Source organism: Carlito syrichta, unplaced genomic scaffold (genome assembly GCF_000164805.1).
Source record: "Carlito syrichta isolate Samal-C Ts95f unplaced genomic scaffold, Tarsius_syrichta-2.0.1 Scaffold302956, whole genome shotgun sequence".
In the NCBI taxonomy this organism is placed as follows: Eukaryota; Metazoa; Chordata; class Mammalia; order Primates; family Tarsiidae; genus Carlito; species Carlito syrichta.
The window spans coordinates 78,832-92,768 of NW_007247052.1; the positions used below are offsets into that span (position 1 = coordinate 78,832).

Genomic DNA, 13,937 nt, shown 5'->3' on the forward strand with positions numbered 1-13,937 from the left:
TTATAATAAACAAATTTTAATTTTTCATTTAACAACACTAAAGAATGAGGTATATAAATGTTTTAATCACAGACTTTTACTGTATGCAATTAACTATTTCACAACTAGCATCTTACAAAAAAGACAGTACCATTGTGCCTGTAAGAAGTACTGCAAATAAACAGAAAATTACATTACCACACAAAACCACCAAATATCACAACTGTTAGGGTCTACAGTTTTATTTTTTCTTCAAATGTTATCATGATGTCTTTCATGTAATATTTTGTATCCAAGTTATGTTTTTAAGTTCATTTACATTTCAGAAATCTCCTATAGGTGGATATGTAAGAAGAAAATATTAAGAGAAAGCAAGAGACCCTAGGAGAATTTAAGTAGTACTGTGTGGTTTCTAGGTTCAAATTTTAAAATTTAAATACAACATAAAACACTTTATTAGTTGTAAACAAAAATGCAAAATCTGTAGTCATAAAAATATTTTATTGGTAATTTTACATAATAGTGAATGGGGCGGTAAATACTTTTTTCTTTCAGGATATTGATAAATGTATAAGCTGGCAGTTGTGTCTGAAAATAGGGTAATATGATTTTCATAATAATTGTTATATTTAATAAGAGGCCAATTAAACGGATTTAAGATTAGTTATTCCCAGTTCTGTGTAACAGTTCCCATTTCTGTACTAATTAGATTCATACTTCTATGACCCTGGGTAAGTTTGGTATAAGGAAACAGTGATATAACTATCATTAAGTTAAAGCTTTCTAAAATTGCAGCTTTTCAAACATGGCAAGTTTCTCTTTTGCTTTTTTGCCAAATGCTTATAATTACTTGAACTTTGTTTTATATAATACAGAAAATACCAGTGTTCAATGACAACAGCACTAAACCTGAATTATAAAGCTAAATAATCAATGTTTTATTGTTTACTACTCTGCTAGTAAACATTACAATAAATGAATGTTCTGAAAAATAAGCAAACAAACAAAACCTGAAAATGGCTAAACCAGAAACATAATTCAGAACAATAATTTAGTAAAACGTGTCAAAAACATTGGCAAAGGTTCATACAAATTCTTTATTTAATAACAATTTTCCTATTTAACCACACCAAGTACCAGCAGGTGTATTTAAGAGGATAACCATTAAGAAAATCCTGTTGCAGCAATAGTTGATTAAGTTGATCTTTGACTTGTATACATATAACTATTTGTTTCACAATTCTCAAATAATACATATTTAGGCAGCTTGCACTATGTTATAAAAAATTTAAGTTCGTTACATGCCAATAGTATTCAAGAATTATGTGTTAGAATTCACTAAACTAAAAGTGAAAATAGACTTACCAATAACACTGCATAATGAATAATTCAACCACATTTTCATGGCACTTAGTTGCAGAGACCAAAATGTCAAGTCTGGCAATGTTTGGTAGGCATAGATTGCAATAAAATCTAACAAACACTAACAAATTTCTATTTTATGTAAAACTCAAATTATGGATAGTGCATGAGTGTGTTTGTCATGAAAATGTGGTATTTCTTGGCATCATCTGTGTATCTGCATGGTAGGACAGAAGTGACTAAGAAACTGGAGAAATAAACTTTAATGAGATTCTCCATTCAGTGATGAGGCTTCTCCTCTTGGTGAAGATGACCTGGACATTCCCCTCTCTGTGTTATCAGAGCTAGAGCCGCTCTGACTGTGTTGATCTGCAGAAGCAGCACTAGATGCAGGTGGTGACTTTGTTTTCTCCTTAAAGTCTGTAATAATGACTGTCAGATCTCCAACGGTAACTTCCAAATGCTGAGCACTACTCCGATCCACATTTTTCAATCTTGGCCTAAACACAAAAAATGATGAAATTTAAACTAGCTTTACCCTCAGCCAAGTTTCTGAGCATGTAATAAACAATAAAAGTAGGTAAAAGTAATAGAATGACTACATCTATGTTTAAAGTGATTCATGTGTAACCGAACACAAAAACATCATTAAATGTTTCAAATCATTAACATTACTCAAACCAATCATTCATGAACCTTTTCCAACATGACAAAAAATACAAAAAACAAAAACTGTGACAGCCTAGAAGTAGGAGTCTCTTAATTGGGCTTTTATAGTTGTATCAAAATTTTGCAGACAGCTTATTACTTTTATTAAAATAGATGTTTTAGACAATAAAATCGTTGCACCACAGAGGAAGTTGCTAAGAGCTAAAGTTGAGTCATGTGCAGGGCTGTCACTCCTCTGTATGTACTGTTAAGGGTATCATGTTTTCCTTGGAGAAAATAAGACAGAACAAAAAGGGGGATCATGACTGTTCTGACTGATCTCATGACCATTTTGATTACTTAAAGCCCATGCAGGTATCTGGTTCGGTATTTTTAATACCACTCCTGGCTTTCAAATTGCTCTTTTTTATAAAGAAAAAAGAAGAGACACAAACATCTTTTAATCTCATAAAAAGAAAAAAGCATCATCACAGTAAGCTTATATTTGTGGCCTCTGTGTGTGTGTGTGTGTGTGTGTGTGTGTGTTTTCACGTTTTAAAATAAAGTTTATTAGAAAAAGAAGAGAAGAAAGAAAGGGAGACACGTCAGAGCTGGCAAGGGCGAGAGAAACCGCCTGTGTTTAATTTCCAATGGATCCTTTAAACTTAGAAAAAACTTTCACGATACTTTATAATAAAGGAGATCAAAATTTTTACTTTAGTTGTGTGAATTGTGTGTATATAAATATACCAATGTTAAAAAATTATTAAATGGTTTTATTATTTCAAAATGTCATAAAAAACTCTTCAAATTTACCTGGTTTTCTTATGACTGTTCTTTTTGCTAGTTGTTTCTTTTTCACTTTTTTCTTTTTCTACTTTATCTTTTTTCTCTTTCTTTGACTGTGTAGGGGGCACAAACTGCTGAGTAACCTGCTGTGCAACCAACTGGGAGACAGGTCGAGGTTTCCTGTGTGCATGTTAAAAAGAAATGGTTTTTTATTATAACTTAAGATGTAATGTACGTTTCTATGAAAGACTATCTCATGTTATGAGAAAACATAATAGATTATGATAACTTCTGAGAATTCCACAAATATGTAATTCAAATATACAATTTAAAAGATATATTATTGTTTTTCCTGTTCAACAAAACTGGAGCAAACTATAACAGTTAAAATTTATAGTCCAAGATACATGGTTAAATCATTAGAATATAACCGCTAAATAAACCAACATGAGAAATTATTAAAAATGTATATAAAACTAAATGGGAGGCATATATATAAACATGAATTTTAAAAATGAAACTTAAAGGTTTATACTGAAATAATATTTTAATTTATCTTTCCTCCTTCAGAGAAGAAAATGTCTAACCATCTGTGACCATGGCTATAGTTTTTCTTTCCTTTAAAATTTTTCATTTATTAATTTAGTAAAAATTACTGAGTGTCAAAATTTCTAACTCTTTATTGCTTAAATTCTTGAGGTTTTTTAGGTCTCACTCTGCTCTGGAGACCTGCCCAGTTCTTTGAGACTTATCTACTTACTGACGTATTCATTCAAAAAATATTTATTGAGAACCTACAGCAGGAACAATACAGAGTTAGCTGAAATGCTGCCTGGCTTCAACTTCCTTTTTTTTTTTGGAGTTGGAGTCTCACTCCTTCCCCCAGGCTGGAGTGCAGTAGCAGTGCAGTAGCATGCTCACAGCCACCCCAGCGTCGACCTGCTGGGTTCAGGCGATCCTTCCACTTCAGCCTTTCAAGTAGCTGAACTACAGGCATGCACTACCACACCCAGCTAATTTTTTGTTGATTTATCGTAGAGATGAGGTCTCGCTATGTTCCCTGGGCTGGTCTCAAACCCGCAGGCTCAGGCAATCCATTCACCTCGGCCTCCCAAAGCGCTGGGATTACAGGCTGAGTCACCAAGCCTGCTGACTTCAACTTTCAATACTGGTACAAGTTTTCATTCTATTGGTCCAGGGTCAAGGACCCCTCCAGTCTAATGACAGATCTTAGACTGAGGTCAAGATTCAAAGTAAATAGGCTCTATGTTCTTAAGAGAGAAAGAAGAGAAAGGAAAGGAAGGGGGGAAGGGAGAGAAAGATAAAAATACATATTAACAGATGGTCTACAAACAATGGAAACTTTATTGCCTGAAAAATCCTGACCCTATTTTGGTCAGTAGAGGTTTTTAAAAATCTTTTTTTTTTTTGTTTCTTCTTTACAGCAAGACACACTAGAAAATGAGAAATTATTGCACAATGTTAGATTTAAAGCTGCAAGCCAGGGAGTAAACAGGAAACAGTATGTAAAACAGATTTCAGTAGATGAATAATGCATTTTGTTTAGAGCCTACATACTCTGGGTTCTAGAAGGATATTCGGGACAAATGTCCAAAATACAAATTAAAAATAGGACTGACATAGGGTTAGAGATGTAGATCAAGAGTTATACAAATAAAAGTGACGCTGAAAGTATGTTAATTATGGCAAGCTTTAATAAAAAGATCAAGGCAGTGGTTCTCAAATTTAAGGTACGTCAGAATTACCTGGAAGGCTTGTTAACTGCTTGGCCCTACCCCTAGAATTTCAGATTCAGTAAGCCTGACACCAAGAATTTGTTATTTCTAACTAGTTTCCAAGTTATGCTTATGTCTCTTGGGACCACATTTTGAAAAGATGCGTGAAGAAGTGCAATATATTTGGTGAATATTGGTACTACTGCAGCACAAAGTTAACCCTTGGCCTGGGAGACATCTTGCAGATCACCTGCCAGCAAATCGACCAATTTTTTTACAGAACAGTGAAAAATGAATCACTTTCGTATTGAAACCAATTATTTTATTGTAATTATATTTGGCTTATAATGGAATTTTAGACATTGAGGAGCTCACTTATAACAAAAAAAAACCAAAATTTTTTTCTTATATTTTTTCTAATGTGGTTAACATGTGAAATAGTCACTGACCTGCACTGCAGGTTCATTGATACCTGTTGTGCAATAGTAATTCGTCTGATGTCTTTCACCTGATGTTTTTCTATTCAAGCAGACAATGCAGTCTCATTTTCTTTCTCCCACATTAATACTATGTAATTGATTGCCCAGTCTGTGCATCACTGTGAAAGTGCTTCACAATTCTCTTTCTACGTAATACCAGCTCATTTTTTTAAACATGTATCTCAGTATATTTTCCATCTATTTGCTCTTTCATGCAATTTGAATAGAAACTTCAAGAAAACATACATTTTTGAAAAATTTGCACAGGCCTATGTTTGTCTTGTATAATCACCAGCAATCTCTTTTTGTCCTTAGAGAGGGGACATCCAAGAGCAAAGGGTTAAAGCAATCTGAACAGACAGGAAGAGCTACAATAATGAAAACCTAAGGCATCCGATTTATCCTTAAGCCATGAGAGGTTACTGAAGAAACTCAAACTTGAATTTTACAAATACGATGCTGGCATCAGTCTGAAGCAGAAAGGTACTTCAGTGGAAGTGGAAATGTAAGACTGTGGTCTGATAGACAATCATGCAATCTCTGTGCCTAGGGCTGTTTGTTGTTGATTTGTTATCTTTTAATCATCAAATTTTCCATAGTGGTTCTTTTAGGCCTAAGAAAAATGTTTTTTCCTGATCTTGAATAGTTACACCCACTTCTCTTTTTATCCCAGGCATTTTTTTTTTCTTTTTTTTGAGTTGGAGTCTCACTCTGTCACTCAGACTGGAGTGCAGTGGCTGCTGCCGGCCACCGCAGCCTCGACCTGCTGGGCTCCAGCGATCCTTCCGCCTCAGCCTTCCAAGTAGCTGGAACTACAGGCACGCGCTACTGCACCCAGTTAAGTTTTTGATTTATTGTAGAGATGAGGTCTCGCCAAGTTGCCCAGGCGGGTCTCGAACCCGCAGGCTCAGGCAATCCACTCACCTAAGCCTCCCAAAGGCGTGGGATTACAGGCTGAGCCACCGAGCCCAGCTGTCCCAGGCATTTCTAAATGTGTACTACACAACTATTCCATTATTTTATGCTTACTTTAATGTGATGGTTGATTTCCACTTAAAGATTATTATTTTGCGCCTCAATTCTAGGATTATGTAATCCGGTTCAATTTTAGAATAAAGCATAGTGTGTGTGTGTGTGTGTGTGTGTGTGTGTGTGTGTGTGTGTGTGTGTGTGTGTGTGTGTGTGTTCTAGGATTATTTAATCCGGTTCAATTTTAGAATAAAGCATAGTGTGTGTGTGTGTGTGTGTGTGTGTGTGTGTGTGTGTGTGTGTGTGTGTGTCTGTCTCTTAATTATTGAAATAAAGTTCTCTGCTGCTCTCCAGGGGTTGAATGAGTATTAAAGAGGCTCCACTGAAGGTAGGGGAAACATAGCTGATGATCTTTGTACAAGGTTAGCTCAACTCCACCATGACTTGTGAAAAAGAAAGCCCTCTATCTCCAGGAATCTTTTTTTTTTTTTTTGAGTCTCACTCTGTCACCCAGGCTGGAATGCAGTGGCATGCTCATGGCCACTACAGCCTTAACCTGCTGAGCTAAGGCGATCCTTCCATTTCAGCCTTCAAGTAGCTGGAATCATAGGTGCACGCAACCATGCCCAGCTAATTTTTTTTTTAAATTGTAGAGACGAGGTCTTGCCATGTTGCCCAGGCTGATCTAGAACCCATGGACTCAGACAATCCTCTCACCTCTGCCCCACAAAGTGGTGGGATTACAGATGTGAGCTACCACACCTGGCTCTCCAGGAATCTTAATAGTTGTGATCATTTTTCTACTTGATGAGAAAATCTGGCAGATACTAGAAAATGTTAGAGGTGGGAAATAGTTAACTCAGGAAGTAAATGGCAGAGTATCACTTACAAAGTATGCCTTTTCATACTTTTCAGGGATTTATCATTCACGATTTTGACAGTACACCTTTAGTAATGCCTAAAGTTTTACGATAAGGAGCTGATATGCACAAAAAGGTCATCCAGTGAATAAATAAATGCTGTCTGGCTACTGCCCAACTGAACTCTATCATCAACTACTTGTTCGCATGTCATGATTAGGCTGCAATTAGTGAAATACAAAATTCAAAAATTTAGGGATCCTTATGTATCTTTCATATACAGTCCAAACAGACTGTATAAAGTTTGGCAAATCTGTTGATGCACTGCAAAGTTAGAAAAATGGGAATATTTTACTATTCATCAGGATTAAATATTTTTGAAGCTGGCTGACATTCCATGTGGGTAGGAGGTTAATATATGTTGACTGGATATATACAATTTCCAACTACGTGTCTACTCTCCACCACCACCAACAATATTCTGTGTGCTAAATATTACAGGAATAACGCTTTAAGTTTGATTAGCCTCACTGTAATTTAACTTTGTCAAGTTGGAAAAGAAAGGTGGAGGAGGAAGGGAAGGAGGGAGGGAGGAATGGGGCAATAAGAAAGGGAGGGGAAAAGAGGGGAGAGGGAGAAGGGAGAGGGGAGTAAGAGGGGACAGGAAAAGGAAGAGAAAATAAAAAATGCTGACGTTCTTTCTAAAAAGAGGAAACTAACTCAAAATTCAAAAAGAAGTAATCTGCTTAATGACACTAAAATATATGACCAATTGAAGCAATATAGTAAATCTCAATGAGTAAAAAGGCTGAATTAAACTCAAACCTACTGTGAATCTGCTGATAACCTGACTAACAAAAGCCCAAAAATCTCACCAAGGAAAGATTTTATAAGAAGTCACCTGTTTGACAAACTGTACTGCACACTTCCATGTGTCAGGCACTAGTAAGGTGCTGGAGATTAACCGTGAACAAGACAAACACAGGCACTGCTCCTCAGGAAGTTTCCTTAGCTGGTGAGACAGAAAGTAAACTAACTAAAGTAAATTTTGTGAAAAGCACTAAGAAGTAAAAACAACAACAAATGTGGCTGTGAGAAAACAGAGGAGGGACTTATTATAGACAGAGAAAAAAGAACTTTTGTTCATGTTTAACCTGTCAGTACACCAGAAAAAATAGCCATCGCCAAGTACTCTTTATTTTTTGTATTTCATAAGTAATTTACTGAAGTAATAAATAAGAAAACAGTAAAACAACTTTGTTAACATTGTTAAGACTATAAAATATAGTAAACCCAATTTTTAATCCCAAAATAACTTGGTTATGAAGGTGTTGGTTATGAACCTAAAATGACCTTTTTTTTCAGTCGGAATTTCACTCTGTCGCCCAGACAGCCACCACAGCATAGAACTGACGGGCTCAGGTGAACCTTCTGCTTCAGCCTTCCAAGTAGCTCGAACTACAGGCATGCATCCCCCCCATGCCTGGCTAATTTTTTGATTTATCACAGAGAGGAGGCCTCACCATGTTATGGTGCCCAGGTTGGTTTTGAACCCGTGGGCTCAGGCAATCTTCTTACCTCCGCCACCCAAAGTGCTGGGATTATAGGCATGAGCCACGGCACCCAGTTGGTCACGTTTTTGTAAATGTAACTAACTCCTAATCAACCATCAGGAGTAATCCTAGGAGCATAGTCATCTTGTATATATTGATTTCTGATTTCAAATACTTTTTTTTTTTTTTTGAACTGGAGTCTCACTCTGTCGCCCAGACTGGAGTGCAGTGGTACACTCATGGTCACCCCAGTGTCGACGTGCTGGGCTCCAACAATCCTGCTTCAGCATTCCAAGTAGCAGGAACTATAGGCATGCACTACCATGCCCAGTTAATATATATTTTTTTATTTATTGTAGAGAAAAGGTCTCACCAAGTTGCTGGGGCTAGTCTCAAACCCACGGGTTCAGGCAATCCACTCACCTCAGCCTCCCAAAGTGCTGGGATTACAGGTTGAGCCACCAAGCACTGCCCAAATACATTTCTAATAGATTTTAGCTTATCTTTACTTCCACCACTTCTTGCACTTGTATCATAGAAAACTACTGTGGAAAACCTGAGGGCTCATACATTTTTGAAGAGAGAACAGCCATTCTCTTTGTTTCAAAATTACCAAATATTTCCATTTTATGAGGTAAAAAGAATACCTTCAGCACCTGTCCACTTATGAATCACATCAAGTAAATTTTTGTGCCAAATACAGAAGAATATCATCACACTTTCTTAAAGCAAAACGAGATGGTCCAAATTCTTGTTGCAAAATATTGTGTGATAAAATTTCTTCTGTTGAATGACCACTTAAACAAAAAACCATATTTCCTTTTTGTCTATAGAAATATCTGTTTGCCTATCGATTCTTTTTTGTGTGTGTGTGAGTCAACTTTCTCACCCAGGCTGGAGCGCACTAGCACAATCACAGCTCCACAGACTTGGCCTCCTGGGCTCAGGCCATCCTTCCTCCTCGGCCCACCAGTAGCTGGGACTACAGGCACATGCCACAAACTCATCTAATTTTTTGATTTCTTGAAGAGATAGGGTTTTGCTATGTTGCCCAGGCTGGTCTCGAGTTCCTGGTCTCAAGCAATCCTCCCACCTTGGCCTCCCAAAGTGCTGGGATTTCCAGGGTGAACCACTGCAACTGATTCTGGCATTTGAGAAAAACTGATCCAAGATATTGTCATTTGAAGACTCACAGTCTGACATTTTCCTTATATGATCAATTTTAACATCGCTACACAATCTTTGTTGCTGCTATCAATCTCTTTGCATTCATCTGATTCATCTGATAATTGCAGAATATCTCCTTTTGTGAATTTTCTTATCTTTGTCATTATGGGAAGATAATGAAAAATTCTGATTTTGAAAATGTGTTCAATGAAAGTAAAAAAGGAGGGAGAATAAAGACCAAAAAAAATGCTGTTTTTTGCTTCTTTTATATTTTCTTGAAAGGTGACACAACACCATCATCTTTTTAGGTGATTCCATCATTTTCTGTTTAACTGTGGTCTCTTGTAACATAATTGGCAATAACTGAATATTAAAGATAAAATAGCTCTCCTAAGATAATAAAATATATTTCAAGAAATAGGAAAAATTAAATCACTAAGATTCCATTATATGTGCTAGAAATATTAGCTGGGCACGGTGGCTCACACCTATAATCCCAGCACTTTGGGAGGCAGAGGCAAGAGGATTGCCTGAGTCCAGAAGTTCAAGACCAGCTGGGGCATCTTTGGCGAGACCTCATCTCCACAATTAGAAAAAAAAATTAGTTGGGTGTAGTGGCGAGTGCCTGTAGTTCCAGCTACTTGAAAGGCTGATGTAGAAGGATTGCCTGAGTCCAGCAGGCTGAGGCTGCAGTGGCCATGAGCATGCCACTGCACTCCAACCTGGACAACAGATTAAGACTCCAAATCAAAAAATAAAAAATAAATGAGCTCAAAAGATCCATATGGTAACTATTAAAAAAAAAGTAAAATTTTTCCTTCTTTAAAGACCTCAAGGAAAAAATAAAACATGAAACATCAATGCTTATAACAGAACTGCTCAAAAAAGAACAAACACTAAAATTGGGTCCAATTTCAGAACAAAGAATCATTTGTGTATTTATATACTAGAATACACATATTCTGTAACTAATTATTTAAATATCACCATATTAGAATAATCATTTGTGATTCTTAGCTCAATATTGAAGAATGTTTATAAATAGCAAAAATCAGAAGTTTCATGAATACCTGTAGAAAATTTCTAATTTCCCTTACTTTACCTTTCTTCCTTCCTTTCTTTTTTAAAAAATACGTTGCCCATGCTAGAGTGCAATGGCTATTCACAGGTACAATCAAGCTCATTGCAGGCTTTAACTCAGGCCTCAAGTGATCCTCCTGCTTCAGCCTCCCAAGTAGCTGGACATCAAGGCGTGACACTGTGAAGGGCTCGTATCTGGTAATTTTAATTATCCTCAACTGTCAGAAAACTGCTCAGTAAGAAAGAAAGGTTTCTAGGACTATCAAGAAAAAAAAATCTTTGATAAGAAATCATTCTTCTTTTCTCACCCTACCCCAATATAGTTTAACATTTCTGTAGCTATAAGGTAGCGTCTCTCTCTCATTTAACTTTAAATTTCCATTTTTAATGCCTCCTTTGCTCTCCCCTCCCTTAAAAGAAAAATTAAACCTCTTTGCCCCTTGCATTTCCTACTAGTATGAATTTTCTTCTGGCTTTGTTTTCACACTTCAAACTCTGCCTGCCTCCCAAGATTATTGGGTGGATCAAATAAAATAATAAATGATATATATATAGTAAATTATAAAATGCTTTAATTAAAGAATATTTATAAATAACATACAAGTATATTTTGATAGCATATTTTAAAATCTCAGATTCTGTTACGGTTTTGTTCCACACAAATCCCACAACATTCCTGAAAAACTTCCCATGACTTCTACCTCAGGAAGAGAAAGACATTTTATGTCATATAATTTAAGTAGGGTGATTCAGTTTGCAGAGGGTTGGCATCTTCCTTATATTCCTTTCTAAAAATGATTATCCAACATTGCAGAAAATATAGATTCTAACCTGGTACTTAGCTTTCTTTCCCCAAACTATCAAAATCCTTTTAAACACAATTTCTCCTCTAAAAAAGAATATTACATTCAAAGAAACAAATGACCATTCCCAAAGTAGGTTCAGTAAGCAGATTCTACCATACAAACTCTGGATCTAAGCACATGTTTGTACATTTATATGTCATTTGGCTAAGATGATCTAAGTATTAAAAAAGTAAGATTTTTCTAATTAAATTTATAATTAGTATTTTAATTCAGTAAGTTTAAGGACTTGCAATTACCTTTTTTAATGTTGTAAATATTGTGGGGTTTCTATCCCCCACCGCCATCATAAGAGCACTAACTCCTTTTCCCAGGCATAGAAATAAAACATATATTTGCTTGGATAAAGCTTAGGTATTTCTAACTCTACTTGTCTATAACTTGGAATCCATAATTTGCCCTCACAACTTACCAACCTTATAGGATCACTTTCCAAACTCTTAGCCAATTAAAAAAACCGGGAGAATTTACACTATGTATCACCAATCACAGTAAAAGGTAACTAAGACCTACTGTCTATTCAAATTACCTCCATACTATGAGGCAGCTGTCTTTCTTTAAAATAAGAAACATCTGCTCACATAATTTCTTTCTCAAAATTATTCAGTATTCCCAATAACTATCTGCTAAATTATTTGGTATGACATGCACCCTTGGCAGATTTCTTTCTTGCAATTTTTCTCCTACAAACCCTACAATATTGCCATTGTAAACTACTACTCATTCTTCAAATACAATACATACGTTTTTTCCCAGTCTTCTGCCATTACAGGTGTTGTTCTTTCTGTTGTAAAATGTCACACTCTTAAACATGATTAAGATGCTAAATTTTGTTATGTGTTTTTGACAAGTCACATTATACTATGATTGTATACATGCCTGTAAACTCCTGAAGGATTGCATCAGTTTTGTTTGCTTTTGAGCTGGGGTCTCACTGTGTTTCCCAGGCTGGTGGGCAGTGGCAGAATCATGGCTCACTGCAGCCTCCAACTCCTGGGCTCCGTGATCCTCCTGGGTCAAACTCCTGGCCACCACACCCTGCTAATTTTTGTATTTTTTGTAGAGACAAGGTCTTGCTATGTTGTCCAGGCTGGTCTCAAATCCTGGGCCCAAGTGATCCTCCTGCCTCCACCTCCCAAAGTGCTAGGATTACAGGTGTGAACCACTGCACCCAGCCAAGGATTATGTCTTTTCATTTTTGAAACACTAGTAACCAAGCTCAGAGCTTGACAGATATTCAATAAATGTTTGCTGAATAAATGAAATAGCCCTTCTTCTCTTGGGAATGTTCAATTCTTCCTTTTAAAAAATAATTATCTACCCTTTTTCAAAACATACTCATGTATCACATGTATCATTATGATAACAAAGAAAATTTTTGACATTTGCGTTGGTTTCTGGTTTGTATTCTGCTTTGGGAAACTCATCCATTATAAGAGGTACATCTGTTTTCCCTACATAGAAACAGTATCTCTAATCCTGCTGCTTCCTAAAATTCAATCCTGTAGCTCCACCACTCCAACAATATCACTATTATCTACATTCAACAAGATTAAAACATATTCCCTGTCTCTCCCTTAATGTCAGCTCTAAATGATGGAGAAGTAGGAAAGAACACTAGAAGCAATGAAAGTGGTCAGGGGTTGTTTAATCTGTAATATTCTAATATTTTAAAATAGGTAACTCTAGCCAGGCATGGTGGCACATGCTTGTAGTCCTAGCTACTACAGAGGTTGAGGCAGGAGGATCACTTGGGGCCTGGAGTTCAAGGTTGCAGTGAACTATGATTACATCTGTGAATAGACACTGCACTTCAGCCTGAACAATGTAGTGAGATTCTTCCCCTTAAAAAATAAAGAAAAATGATAAATATGTTAATTATATAATTACTGAGGGGGAAAAAAATACTAAGTGATTTCCTATGGCCTTTACAGACACGAAGAAAAGAGCCAGGACTAGGTATACAGCTCCTATCCTCATTACAAAAATCTCATATCTGGACATGCTTTTTAGTCATTCCCTATACACTTGTGCCAGATTAAACCTTCTAATGCACTGCTCAAGAATTTGACAGATCTCTCATTACCTGCAGGATACAGTCCCCATAGCAGTGCAAATGTTCATTGTGCCAATTCCCAGGTCTCATCCCAGTTAGGAGGAATCTGAATCTCTGGCAAGTTCAGTGATTATTCATTCATTCTTTTTTTTTAAATCAATATTTTTAATTATGATATTGTGGGGTATAGTTAAGGGTTAGGTATACAAATATGCTTCGTTCAGACATCCTTGTTGATAAGAGGTGTCTCCCCATATTCATTCATTCTTAAGTCAGGGACTCACTCCAGCCCAAGCAGGAGTACACTAATACAATCATGGCTCACTGCAGTCTTCAATACCTGGGTTCAAGTGGTCCCTCTGCCTCAACCTCTAGGGACTATAGGAACATTTCATG

The 13,937-nt window shown here is 36.4% G+C and overlaps 1 protein-coding gene across 1 annotated transcript; it reads right to left on the reverse strand.

Annotated features, from left to right (window-relative positions):
- YAF2 (YY1 associated factor 2) lies at window positions 1-11,772 on the reverse strand. Its single transcript, XM_021711972.1, has 4 exons — window positions 11,725-11,772; window positions 7,724-7,764; window positions 2,806-2,958; window positions 1-1,841 (listed from the first exon to the last, which is right to left on the reverse strand). The coding sequence occupies exons 1-4, from the start codon at window positions 11,770-11,772 to the stop codon at window positions 1,604-1,606; spliced, it is 480 nt and encodes a 159-aa protein (XP_021567647.1). The 3' UTR covers window positions 1-1,603.
- Window positions 11,773-13,937: the final 2,165 nt, after the last annotated feature.